The sequence below is a fragment of the Oncorhynchus kisutch genome, unplaced genomic scaffold, assembly GCF_002021735.2.
Source record: "Oncorhynchus kisutch isolate 150728-3 unplaced genomic scaffold, Okis_V2 Okis05a-Okis16b_hom, whole genome shotgun sequence".
NCBI lineage: Eukaryota > Metazoa > Chordata > Actinopteri > Salmoniformes > Salmonidae > Oncorhynchus > Oncorhynchus kisutch.
The window spans coordinates 6,045,161-6,059,410 of NW_022261982.1; the positions used below are offsets into that span (position 1 = coordinate 6,045,161).

A 14,250-nucleotide genomic window follows, 5' to 3' on the forward strand; every position below is an offset into this window, starting at 1 on the left:
CATCTGAAGGTGAGAGGTAGGTTTATTCATTAGGCCATTATACTGTTGTAACGCTGTATGGGCAGCACGGTTACCACAGCAGAGCACATTGCATATATTTCAGTGGTTGGAAGCAGTTTGTTAAATTGTTAATCATTTGTAATCTGTAGCATAATGACACTACACACAGGCATAGGTTAACCAAACAACAAGCACACCTCCGTTTATACAGTCAGTCACATAAAACAAAAAGTAAATAAAAATTATATAAATAAGTGTTAAATCCTCAATGATTTTGTGAAAAACTAGTGAATCAGTTTAAATAATTAATATCTTGTCACCATGATTTTATTCCATAGTGTAGTTAACCAGAATGTAGCCACTGAGCAGCTAAACATACAAGCCATCCACTAAGTATTACATGTGCAGATGTTTTTCATTGAGTATACAAGATTGACAGTTTCCATAATTTAGTATATTCTCCTCATTTCAAACCCCTTTAAGATTTTAGATGAATTCTGCAGAAGTCAAACAAACTCCTGTATTCACTGTCCATGGACAAATGACACAAAAGAAAACCTTTAGGGACTGGCAAATGTGTGTGTGTGTGTGTGTGTGTGTGTGTGTGTGTGTGTGTGTGTGTGTGTGTGTGTGTGTGTGTGTGTGTGTGTGTGTGTGTGTGTGTGTGTGTGTGTGAGAGGTGGAGGAAGTAGTAATGAACCACGGTAATGCTAGAGTATAGAGAAGACACTAGATGCAACAAGCCCTGAGTATAGCAGCCTTCTGATCCTCCATCTTCTGTCCCTCAGCAGCAAGGTGACAGGACAGAGTATTCAAACTATCTGGAACAGGACAGAGTATCCAAACTATCTGGAACAGGGCTGTGTACCCACTACCAGGAAGCACTGTGGACAGCCCTATTCACCCTTCAGGAAGCACGGTGGACAGCAGCAGCATTACTGTCCTCCTCTCTCCTTTCCTCCTAGTAATTGTGTAGTCTGTGTTGAGTTATTCTCTGTGTAGTCCTCTGGAGCTCCAGAGCAGGCCGGTCCCCCTGGCCTCAAACCCCCAGGACCCTGCTCACTGGATCAGACCCACTCTTCATTCTGTTCCCTCTGTTGTTTTACTCTCTCAGGTTCTACATCTTTCAAACTCCTCCCTACCCTAAATGCTGCAGTAGAAAGTTGGTTGCCACGTTGATGTCGTTGTTGGACGCTCTGAGGGCATCCTGAGCATCTATTCTGGAGAAGCCCATCTCCATCAATCTGGCAACCTATGGGAAACAGAAATAAACACACACAAACATCAGAGAAATGCTAACACGAAACTGGTAAAGAAACGCAATTCCGTGTCCGCACTCACTCACAGTGCTCACCTGTTCTTCAGCTACAGGAGTGTTGACCAAGGGAGGAGCTGTGGGCTCCAGCAGTGGAGGAGCTGTGGGGTGGAGCTGCTGTGGAGAGGGGTGTGGCTGCAGCGGTGGAGAGGGGTGTGGCTGCAGCGGTGGAGAGGGGTGTGGCTGCAGCTCTGGGGGAAGGTTCTGTCCTCTGTGTCTCAGCGATGGGAAAAACCTGTTCCAGTTCATTAGGCCATTCTGGGAAGCATAGAGGGGGACAATCATGGTGCGTTCAAGACAACTGGGAACTCTGGGGAAAAAAAAAAAAAAAGATCTCAGACTGGGAAAAATCACGACATCAGTGATCTTCAAGTCAGAGAAGTTGGAGCTCTAGGATGATGTCCGAGTTTCCAACATGTAATTCTGAGATAACCGTTCAAAGTGATTTTTCCCAGTCAGCTTAGTCCCCCCCCCAGAGTTCCCAGTTGTCTTGAATGCACTGAAGTCAGAGACTGTGTTCATTTTGGCAGCCATTTTAGATTTAGTTTGAGTCTGACAAATAGCTTTTAGTCATTTTGTCCTTCTTAGTTTCAGTTGTCGTCAGTCGACCAAAACTCTGGACAATTTTAGTCTAATTTTATGCAGTCATTTTAGTCAATGCATTTTCCATTAAATCATTCATATATATAGGCTACCTCTAACTTCCATTTTGTGCATATTCAGCCTTGTCCAAATAGGCTTACTAGTATACACTGAGTATACAAAACATTAGGAACACCTGCTCTTTCCATGACTGACCAGGTGAAAGCTATGATCCCTTGTTGATGTAACTTGTTAAATCCACTTCAATCAGTGTAGATGAAGGGGGAGGAGACAGGTTAAACAAGGATTTTAAAGCCTTGAGACAATTGAGACATGAATTGTCTATGTGTGCCTTTCAGAGGGTGAATGGGCAAGATTTAAGTGCCTTTGAACGGGGTATGGTAGTAGGTGCCAGGCACACCGGTTTGTGCCAAGAACTGCAATTCTGTTGGGTTTCTAACACTCAGTTTCCTTTGTGTATCAAGAAACCACCCAAAAGACATCCAGCCAACTTGACACAACTGTGGAAAGCATTGGAGTCAACATGGTCCAGCATCCCTGTGGAACGCTCCTGACACCTTGGAGAGGGCACGCACCAACAAATAACTTAGCTGGCAACATGGCTATTGTGTCAGTAACCACAGCCATCATTAACCATAGGCAACAAATACAAAGCCTTGGATACAGGTTAAAGGTGACAGGAAAAAGGTCTCCCTGTTTTTCCAAACCTTTATAGAAAAGCTAAATACATCAAAGTGATCTGCAATAATATTTTGGTCAGAGTAGATTTTGTACCTTTGATGTGTGGGTTAGGGTTCCACTTATTTACGTGTACCTAAATCTTAAATAACTATATTGAGCCATTACACCACTTCCTGTTTCACTAGGGTATAAACACGCATGCAATATCCCGCTGTCAACAAAATAACTGTCAGTTCAAAAGAGAAAGCTGGTCGAAGACCTTCATATATCACTGAGCACTGTCAGGGCAATTATTTAAAAACCTCTAAAGATATGGAACAGTTAAACCTCACGGTTAGAGGATGCAAATGCATTTTCCCCCCTGAGGATATGGAGGAGAATGGGGAGAGAAGCAAACAAATCCCCAATAATAACGGTCAAAGAATTGCAGGCCTTGGTGGCGTCTTGGGGTCACCAGGTTTCAAAAAGCACCGTCATACGCCACCTCCACAACCACAGGCTCTTTGGAAGGGTTACCAGAAGAAAGCACCAGACTCCACAACCACAGGCTCTTTGGAAGGGTTACCAGAAGAAAGCACCATCAGACTCCACCTCCACAACCACAGGCTCTTTGGAAGGGTTGCAGAAGAAAGCACCATCAGACTCCACCTCCACAACCACAGGCTCTTTGGAAGGGTTGCAGAAGAAAGCACCATCAGACTCCACCTCCACAACCACAGGCTCTTTTGGAAGGGTTGCCAGAAGAAAGCACCATCAGACTCCACCTCCACAACCATAGGCTCTTTGGAAGGGTTGCCAGAAGAAAGCCCTTTCTGACCCCAAGACACAAGCGCTTGGAGTTTGCCAAACGTAATTCTAATTATGACTTGAAGAGGGTACTCTGGTCAGATGAGGCCAAAATGGAACGTTCTGGTCACATACAGCATTGGCATGTTTGGCGTCGAAACAGAGATGATACAAGGAGAGGCACCTCGTACTCACGGTCAAACAGAGATGCAAGGAGAGGCACCTCGTACTCACGGTCAAACAGAGATGCCTACAAGGAGAGGCACCTCGTACTCACGGTAAAACAGAGATGCCTACAAGGAGAGGCACCTCGTACTCACGGTCAAACAGAGATGCCTACAAGGAGAGGCACCTCGTACTCACGGTGAAACAGAGATGATTACAAGGAGAGGCACCTCGTACTCACGGTCAAACAGAGATGCCTACAAGGAGAGGCACCTCGTACTCACGGTGAAACAGAGATGCCTACAAGGAGAGGCACCTCGTACTCACGGTGAAACAGAGATGCCTACAAGGAGAGGCACCTCGTACTCACGGTCAAACAGAGATGCCTACAAGGAGAGGCACCTCGTACTCACGGTGAAACAGATGCCTACAAGGAGAGGCACCTCGTACTCACGGTCAAACAGAGATGCATACAAGGAGAGGCACCTCGTACTCACGGTCAAACAGAGATGCCTACAAGGAGAGGCACCTCGTACTCACGGTCAAACAGAGATGCCTACAAGGAGAGGCACCTCGTACTCACGGTCAAACAGAGATGATTACAAGGAGAGGCACCTCGTACTCACGGTGAAACAGAGATGCCTACAAGGAGAGGCACCTCGTACTCACGGTGAAACAGAGATGCCTACAAGGAGAGGCACCTCGTACTCGCGGTGAAACAGAGATGCCTACAAGGAGAGGCACCTCGTACTCGCGGTCAAACAGAGATGCCTACAAGGAGAGGCACTTCGTACTCGCGGTCAAACAGAGATGCCTACAAGGAGAGGCACCTCGTACTCGCGGTCAAACAGAGATGCCTACAAGGAGAGGCACCTCGTACTCACGGTCAACAGAGGCCTAAGGAGAGACCTCGTACTCACGGTCAAACAGAGATGCCTACAAGGAGAGGCACCTCGTACTCACGGTCAAACAGAGATGCCTACAAGGAGAGGCACCTCGTACTCACGGTCAAACAGAGATGCCTACAAGGAGAGGCACCTCGTACTCACGGTCAAACAGAGATGCCTACAAGGAGAGGCACCTCGTACTCACGGTCAAACAGAGATGCCTACAAGGAGAGGCACCTCGTACTCACGGTCAAACAGAGATGCCTACAAGGAGAGGCACCTCGTACTCACGGTCAAACAGAGATGCCTACAAGGAGAGGCACCTCGTACTCACGGTCAAACAGAGATGCCTACAAGGAGAGGCACCTCGTACTCACGGTCAAACAGAGATGCCTACAAGGAGAGGCACCTCGTACTCACGGTCAAACAGAGATGCCTACAAGGAGAGGCACCTCGTACTCACGGTCAAACAGAGATGCCTACAAGGAGAGGCACCTCGTACTCACGGTCAAACAGAGATGCCTACAAGGAGAGGCACCTCGTACTCACGGTCAAACAGAGATGCCTACAAGGAGAGGCACCTCGTACTCACGGTCAAACAGAGATGCCTACAAGGAGAGGCACCTCGTACTCACGGTCAAACAGAGATGCCTACAAGGAGAGGCACCTCGTACTCACGGTCAAACAGAGATGCCTACAAGGAGAGGCACCTCGTACTCACGGTCAAACAGAGATGCCTACAAGGAGAGGCACCTCGTACTCACGGTCAAACAGAGATGCCTACAAGGAGAGGCACCTCGTACTCACGGTCAAACAGAGATGCCTACAAGGAGAGGCACCTCGTACTCACGGTCAAACAGAGATGCCTACAAGGAGAGGCACCTCGTACTCACGGTCAAACAGAGATGCCTACAAGGAGAGGCACCTCGTACTCACGGTCAAACAGAGATGCCTACAAGGAGAGGCACCTCGTACTCACGGTCAAACAGAGATGCCTACAAGGAGAGGCACCTCGTACTCACGGTCAAACAGAGATGCCTACAAGGAGAGGCACCTCGTACTCACGGTCAAACAGAGATGCCTACAAGGAGAGGCACCTCGTACTCACGGTCAAACAGAGATGCCTACAAGGAGAGGCACCTCGTACTCACGGTCAAACAGAGATGCCTACAAGGAGAGGCACCTCGTACTCACGGTCAAACAGAGATGCCTACAAGGAGAGGCACCTCGTACTCACGGTCAAACAGAGATGCCTACAAGGAGAGGCACCTCGTACTCACGGTCAAACAGAGATGCCTACAAGGAGAGGCACCTCGTATTCACGGTCAAACAGAGATGCCTACAAGGAGAGGCACCTCGTACTCACGGTCAAACAGAGATGCCTACAAGGAGAGGCCCCTCGTACTCACGGTCAAACAGAGATGCCTACAAGGAGAGGCACCTCGTACTCACGGTCAAACAGAAATGCCTACAAGGAGAGGCACCTCGTACTCACGGTGAAACATGGAGTGGGGTCAGTGATGTTTTGGGTCTGTTTTAATTCCAGAGGTCCAGGGGCACTGGTTACGATTTTATTTTATTTTTTATTTTTTTAATTCACCTTTATTTAACCAGGTAGGCTAGTTGAGAACACCTTTATTTAACCAGGTAGGCTAGTTGAGAACACCTTTATTTAACCAGGTAGGCTAGTTGAGAACACCTTTATTTAACCAGGTAGGCTAGTTGAGAACACCTTTATTTAACCAGGTAGGCTAGTTGAGAACACCTTTATTTAACCAGGTAGGCTAGTTGAGAACACCTTTATTTAACCAGGTAGGCTAGTTGAGAACACCTTTATTTAACCAGGTAGGCTAGTTGAGAACAAGTTCTCATTTGCAACTGCGACCTGGTCAAGATAAAGCATAGCAGTGTGAACAGACAACACAGAGTTACACATGGAGTAAACAATTAACAAGTCAATAACACAGTATAATTTTTCTTTGTCTATATACATTGTGTGCATAATGAATTCCACCAAGTACCTGACACTCTGGTTGCCTCTGCAAGGAAGGTTGGGACTTGGCCGTAGGTGGACTTTCCAACAAGACCAAGACCCAAAACATACCTCAAGATCCACATAGAAATGGTTCTGTGACAACAAAATCAATGTTCTGCCATGGCCATCTGTCGCCGGACCTCAATCCAATCAAAAACCTGTGTGCTGAGTTGAAGAGGGCAGTGGATAAGAACAAACCCAAGAATGTGAAGGATCTATAAAGGATCTGCATAGAGGAATGGTCCAAAATCCCTCCAAATGTGTTCCTGAACCTGGTCAAACATCACAGGAAAAGACTCCATGCTGTTGTCCTTGCCAGAGGTGGTTGCACTAAGTACGAAATGAGGAGTGCCAATAATTATGAAACCTTGATTTTGGTGAAATTGATTTTTTATTAAATAATTGTATGATTTTGGTTGGTTCCATGGAAACATTAATAAAGTCCAGTATTTCTCACACGTTGGTATTTTGAGTTTCTCTCTAATTATATTGTTAATGCGTTGCCAGTCAGGGGTGCCAGTCATTGGAGCTGTATACACTGTATTCTATATCTAACATGTATAGGGGTGGCAGGGTAGCCTAGTGGTTAGAGCGTTGGACTAGTAACGTAAAGGTTGCAAGTTCGAATCCCCGAGCTGACAAGGTACAAATCTGTCGTTCTGCCCCTGAACAGGCAGTTAACCCACTGTTCCTAGGCCGTCATTGAAAATAAGAATTTGTTCTTAACTGACTTGCCTGGTTAAATAAAGGTTAAAAAAAAATATATATATATTTCTTAATTCCATTCTTTGACTTTTAGATTTGTGTGTATTGTTGTGAATTGTTAGATATTACTGCACTGTTGGAACTAGGAACACAAGCATTTCACTACACCCGCAATAACATCTGCTAAACATGTGACCAATAAAATGTGATTTGATATAAATGGAAGACTCATCACAATGATCGGAAATGCACTATGTGGCTATAGCTAGCTAACTCTCATTATCTGCTGTGGAAGGACCACCAGAGGACAGGCTGGGCTCACGGATAGCAGCCCAACAAGGTAACCAGAGGGCAGGCTGGGCTCACGGATAGCAGCCCGACAAGGTAACCAGAGGGCAGGCTGGGCTCACGGATAGCAGCCCGACAAGGTAACCAGAGGGCAGGCTGGGCTCACGGATAGCAGCCCGACAAGGTAACCAGAGGGCAGGCTGGGCTCACGGATAGTAGCCCAACAAGGTATGGGAGACAAGGTAACCAGAGGGCAGGCTGGGCTCACGGATAGTAGCCCAACAAGGTATGGGAGACAAGGTAACCAGAGGGCAGGCTGGGCTCACGGATAGTAGCCCAACAAGGTATGGGAGACAAGGTAACCAGAGGGCAGGCTGGGCTCACGGATAGTAGCCCAACAAGGCAACCAGAGGGCAGGCTGGGCTCACGGATAGCAGCCCAACAAGGCAACCAGAGGGCAGGCTGGGCTCACGGATAGCAGCCCAACAAGGCAACCAGAGGGCAGGCTGGGCTCACGGATAGCAGCCCAACAAGGCATGGGAGACAAGGTAACCAGAGGGCAGGCTGGGCTCACGGATAGTAGCCCAACAAGGTAACCAGAGGCCAGGCTGCACTCCCGGATAGCAGCCCAACAAGGTATGGGAGACAAGGTAACCAAAGGGCAGGCTGGGCTCACGGATAGCAGCCCAACAAGGCATGGGAGACAAGGTAACCAGGGGCAATTAACTACAGCTGATGGTACTAATGACATATTCTCCTTCCCCTATAAGAGAGAGTACGGAACCAGCAGAGAGGGGAGGGGAAAACTATCTCTGGAAGATGGCCACCGAGACAGAGGAGCTATCCATGAAGCACCACAAAGAATGGCCACGGAGAGAGAGGAGCTATCCAGGAAGAACCACTAAGAATGGCCACCGAGACAGAGGAGCTATCCATGAAGAACCACTAAGAATGGCCACCGAGACAGAGGAGCTATCCATGAAGAACCACTAAGAATGGCCACCGAGACAGAGGAGCTATCCATGAAGAACCACTAAGAATGGCCACCGAGACAGAGGAGCTATCCAGGAAGAACCACTAAGAATGGCCACCGAGAGAGAGGAGCTATCCAGGAAGAACCACTAAGAATGGCCACCGAGACAGAGGAGCTATCCATGAAGAACCACTAAGAATGGCCACCGAGATAGAGGAGCTATCCAGGAAGAACCACTAAGAATGGCCACCGAGACAGAGGAGCTATCCATGAAGAACCACTAAGAATGGCCACAGAGACAGAGGAGCTATCCATGAAGAACCACTAAGAATGGCCACCGAGACAGAGGAGCTATCCAGGAAGAACCACTAAGAATGGCCACCGAGAGAGAGGAGCTATCCAGGAAGAACCACTAAGAATGGCCACCGAGACAGATGAGCTATCCATGAAGAACCACTAAGAATGGCCACCGAGACAGAGGAGCTATCCAGGAAGAACCACTAAGAATGGCCACCGAGACAGAGGAGCTATCCATGAAGAACCACTAAGAATGGCCACCGAGACAGAGGAGCTATCCAGGAAGAACCACTAAGAATGGCCACCGAGACAGAGGAGCTATCCATGAAGAACCACTAAGAATGGCCACCGAGACAGAGGAGCTATCCATGAAGAACCACTAAGAATGGCCACCGAGACAGAGGAGCTATCCATGAAGAACCACTAAGAATGGCCACCGAGACAGAGGAGCTATCCATGAAGAACCACTAAGACGGTGACAATCCCGTGACTTGTGTTGTAGTTTAAAGATAATCGTATTGTGTTCCTGTTTCATCTCGAGAAGAAGATGTATGTTTTTCCTTGGGAGATTTCCATTGATTATGTTGGAGTGTGTGTGTTGACCAAAGGCCCTCAATAGAGAACTGTGTTAAATCCAGAAAAGCTCCTCCTGACTCATTTATTCCACCTTTCCTCTTTAGAGAGACGCCCAATGACTTGGTCCGCTTCACACAACTGCATATGAGTCATCATTATTGACTTACACGTTTATTCCTTCAGATATACAAGTGTCTAATGGCTTCATTTCTGATAGAGAGAAAATGACTCATACAAGCCGTGTCTGTAGCTTGTGTTCCTTGCAGTTGGCCACTGGCCTATTCATTTAGCCCTCAAATTATGTCTTTTTCTGGCCATAGAATGCAAGAATGACATCTTCACCAACATTTAGAAATGACAGCTAAATGTAGTGATAGATGGGTTTTGGGGGGGGGCTTCAGGCTTATTTAATGAAGCCTAAAATATAATAATTATTAAGTGTCACAGTTTTTGGGGGAGACCTTTGCCCTTCACCTTAACAGTTTACAGCTGATTTTCTCCCCACCATAACAGCCGTAGGGGGTTAAATAGCATTGGATCAGTTTACAGCTCTGATTTTCTCCCCATCATAACAGCTGTAGGGGGTTAAATAGCATTGGATCAATTGAAAATGGGGAGAATCTGAGCTTTGCAACAATGCCAGAATGATTGCTGTACTCCTAATATTAAATACCTGGCATTATTTATGACCAATTATTTTATAAAGGCAAATGCTCATCAAAGCTAAAATGGCCAATGTAAATATAAACATGGTTTCTATACAGAATAAAGGTCATGTACACTTTAGAAGAGCCCTGCCTGCACATCAGTTCAGAAGACAGTGACCGCCGGGAGCTGTGTGTTGGAAAGGCAGGACTATAAACTCACGTAGCCTATGCATGTGAAGGACATTCATTCTGCCAATGAGAGGATTGCATTAAATATTCTGCAAAAGCATGCATGTTTCTGATTGGCCAAAACAGATCAGAAGGAGGGTCATGTCAAATGGAATGTCCATTAGTCTGTGTGTGTGTGTGTAGTACTGTGTGTGTGTGTGTGTAGTACTGTGTGTGTGTGTAGTACTGTGTGTGTGTGTGTGTAGTACTGTGTGTGTGTGTGTGTGTGTGTGTGTGTAGTACTGTGTGTGTGTAGTACTGTTTGTAGTACTGTGTGTGTGTGTGTGTGTGTGTGTAGTACTGTGTGTGTGTAGTACTGTTTGTAGTACTGTGTGTGTGTGTGTGTGTGTGTGTAGTACTGTGTGTGTAGTACTGTTTGTAGTACTGTGTGTGTGTGTGTGTGTGTGTGTGTAGTACTGTGTGTTTGTAGTACTGTGTGTGTGTAGTACTGTGTGTGTGTAGTACTGTGTGTGTGTGTGTGTGTGTGTGTAGTACTGTGTGTGTGTAGTACTGTGTGTGTGTAGTACTGTGTGTGTGTAGTACTGTGTGTGTGTGTAGTACTGCGTGTGTGTAGTACTGTTTGTAGTACTGTGTGTGTGTGTGTGTGTGTGTAGTACTGCGTGTGTGTAGTACTGTGTGTGTGTAGTACTGTTTGTAGTACTGTGTGTGTGTGTGTGTGTGTGTGTGTGTAGTACTGTGTGTGTGTGTAGTACTGTGTGTGTGTGTGTAGTACTGTGTGTGTGTGTGTGTGTGTGTGTGTAGTACTGTGTGTGTGTAGTACTGTGTGTGTGTAGTACTGTTTGTAGTACTGTGTGTGTGTGTGTGTGTGTGTAGTACTGTGTGTGTGTAGTACTGTGTGTGTGTGTGTGTGTGTGTGTAGTACTGTTTGTAGTACTGTGTGTGTGTGTGTGTGTGTAGTACTGTGTGTGTGTGTCTGTCCATACCTGTGGTGGTCTGTGGTTCCTCCTGGCCTGATGGAACTGGGCCAGCAGCATCTGTTGATCATGGAGATCCATCCTCTGCTGTCTCTGGATGTCCAGAGTAGCCCCCATACCCAGGGGGGGTTCATTGGGGGGCGGGGGCCCGGAGAACAGGGGCTCCAGGACGAAGGCCCCTACACGGGACAGCCACCGGGGTACGAAGAGCAGCCGCTGCACCCTCAGAGCGTTTCCGTGGTACAGCTTCCCAGAGACCTGAGGGGAACACGCGCTGTGTGGTTCAGACGTGTGGATTTACAACTTCTGAAGAAGCAGCTGCGGTTGAGATAAAGGGGTTGGGTAATGCTGGTTGCTATGCAACAGGGTCAGTGTGGTGGGAACTCACCAGTCCACTGAGAGCAACGAGCCACATGAACGGACTGGAGGTCAGGAGCTGAAACACAACACAGAGACATATTAACCACTGACCCCCACCATGCTGACCACTGTAACTCTACATATTAACCCCCACCATGCTGAACACTATGTAACTCTACATATTAACCACTGACCCCCACCATGCTGAACACTGTAACTCTACATATTAACCCCCACCATGCTGAACACTATGCAACTCTACATATTAACCCCCACCATGCTGAACACTATGTAACTCTACATATTAACCACTGACCCCCACCATGCTGAACACTATGTAACTCTACATATTAACCCCACCATGCTGAACACTGTAACTCTACATATTAACCCCCACCATGCTGAACACTATGTAACTCTACATATTAACCCCCACCATGCTGAACACTGCAACTCTACATATTAACCACTGACCCCCACCATGCTGAACACTATGTAACTCTACATATTAACCCCCACCATGTTGAACACTATGTAACTCTACATATTAATCCCCACCATGCTGAACACAATGTAACTCTACATATTAACCCCCACCATGCTGAACACTGTAACTCTACATATTAACCCCCACCATGCTGAACACTATGCAACTCTACATATTAACCACTGACCCCCACCATGCTGAACACTGTAACTCTACATATTGACCCCCACCATGCTGAACACTGTAACTCTACATATTAACCACTGACCCCCACCATGCTGAACACTAAGTAACTCTACATATTAACCCCCACCATGCTGAACACGATGTAACTCTACATATTAACCCCCACCATGCTGAACACTATGTAACTCTACATATTAACCACTGACCCCCACCATGCTGAACACTGTAACTCTACATATTAACCACTGACCCCCACCATGCTGAACACTGTAACTCTACATATCAACCCCCACCATGCTGAACACTATGTAACTCTACATATTAACCCCCACCATGCTGAACACTATGTAACTCTACATATTAACCACTGACCCCCACCATGCTGAACACTGTAACTCTACATATTAACCCCCACCATGCTGAACACGATGTAACTCTACATATTAACCCCCACCATGCTGAACACCATGTAACTCTACATATTAACCCCCACCATGCTGAACACTGTAACTCTACATATTAACCACTGACCCCCACCATGCTGAACACTATGTAACTCTACATATTAACCACTGACCCCCACCATGCTGAACACTGTAACTCTACATATTAACCCCCACCATGCTGAACACTGTAACTCTACATATTAACCGCCACCATGCTGAACACTATGTAACTCTACATATTAACCCCCACCATGCTGAACACTGTAACTCTACATATTGACCCCCACCATGCTGAACACTATGTAACTCTACATATTAACCACTGACCCCCACCATGCTGAACACGATGTAACTCTACATATTAACCCCCACCATGCTGAACACTGTAACTCTACATATTGACCCCCACCATGCTGAACACTGTAACTCTACATATTGACCCCCACCATGCTGAACACTATGTAACTCTACATATTAACCCCCACCATGCTGAACACTATGTAACTCTACATATTAACCCCCACCATGCTGAACACTGTAACTCTACATATTAACCCCCACCATGCTGAACACTGTAACTCTACATATTAACCCCCACCATGCTTAACACTAACTCTACATATTAACCCCCACCATGCTGAACACTATGCAACTCTACATATTAACCACTGACCCCCACCATGCTGAACACTATGCAACTCTACATACCTGCAGGCCTACAATGTAAACCAGGGACTTGTTAGTTATGGAGATCTGACCAAGGAGTTGAGTGACTGGAACCTTGGGGATGGAGGAGTAGAAAGGTACAAACAGGCTGAACACTGGGCCTAGCCTGGAGGAGAGGGGGAAGGAGAGAGACGAGGAGGAGAGAGGAGAGGTGAGGAGGAGAGGAGAGAGGGGAGGTGAGGAGGGGAGGAGAGGTGAGGAGGAGAGAGAAGGGGAGGTGAGGAGGAGAGAGGAGGGAAGGGGAGGTGAGGAGGAGAGAGGAGAGGGAAGGGGAGGTGAGGAGGAGAGAGGAGAGGGAAGGGGAGGTGAGGAGGAGAGAGGAGAGGGAAGGGGAGGTGAGGAGGAGAGGAGAGGGAAGGGGAGGTGAGGAGGAGAGGAGAGGGAAGGGGAGGTGAGGAGGAGAGGGAAGGAGAGAGGGGAGGTGAGGAGGAGAGAGGAGAGGGAAGGAGAGAGGGGAGGAGAGAGGGGAGGTGAGGAGGAGAGAGGAGAGGGGAAGGAGAGAGGAGAGGGAAGGAGAGAGGGGAGGTGAGGAGGAGAGAGGAGGGGGGAAGGAGAGAGGGGAGGTGAGGAGGAGAGAGGGGAGGTGAGGAGGAGAGAGGGGAGGGGGAAGAGGAGAGAGGGGAGGGGGAAGGAGAGAAGGGAGGTGAGAAGGAGAGGAGGAGAGGATGGAGGTGAGGAGGAGAGAGGGGAGGGGAAGGAGAGAGGGGAGGTGAGGAGGAGAGAGGGGAGGTGAGGAGGAGAGAGGGGAGGTGAGGAGGAGAGAGGAGAGGGGGAAGGAGAGAAGGGAGGTGAGAAGGAGATAGGAGAGGAGGAGAGGATGGAGGTGAGGAGGAGAGAGGGGAGGAGAGGAGGAGAGGAAAGGAGAAGATGGTTAAAATATGTTCTGTTCACAAACACCAAACCTCTGAGCAGATCTACAGTATA

The 14,250-nt window shown here is 47.5% G+C and overlaps 1 protein-coding gene across 2 annotated transcripts in view; it reads right to left on the minus strand.

Moving 5' to 3' along the window:
- Positions 1 to 4: 4 nt before the first annotated feature.
- LOC109885424 (ubiquitin-associated domain-containing protein 2) overlaps positions 5 to 14,250 on the minus strand; it is a 29,364-nt gene continuing 15,118 nt past the window's right edge. The window contains exons 5-9 of one of the 2 annotated variants that reach the window (XM_031813365.1): positions 13,309 to 13,432; positions 11,510 to 11,557; positions 11,131 to 11,379; positions 1,346 to 1,573; positions 5 to 1,252 (exon numbers count right to left, since the gene is read on the minus strand). In XM_031813365.1, the coding sequence (XP_031669225.1) occupies positions 1,139 to 1,252; positions 1,346 to 1,573; positions 11,131 to 11,379; positions 11,510 to 11,557; positions 13,309 to 13,432 (763 nt within the window). In that variant the 3' untranslated portion in view covers positions 5 to 1,138. The remainder of the gene's footprint in view (positions 1,253 to 1,345; positions 1,574 to 11,130; positions 11,380 to 11,509; positions 11,558 to 13,308; positions 13,433 to 14,250) is intronic. The other variant, XM_031813366.1, reaches the window with a different exon arrangement.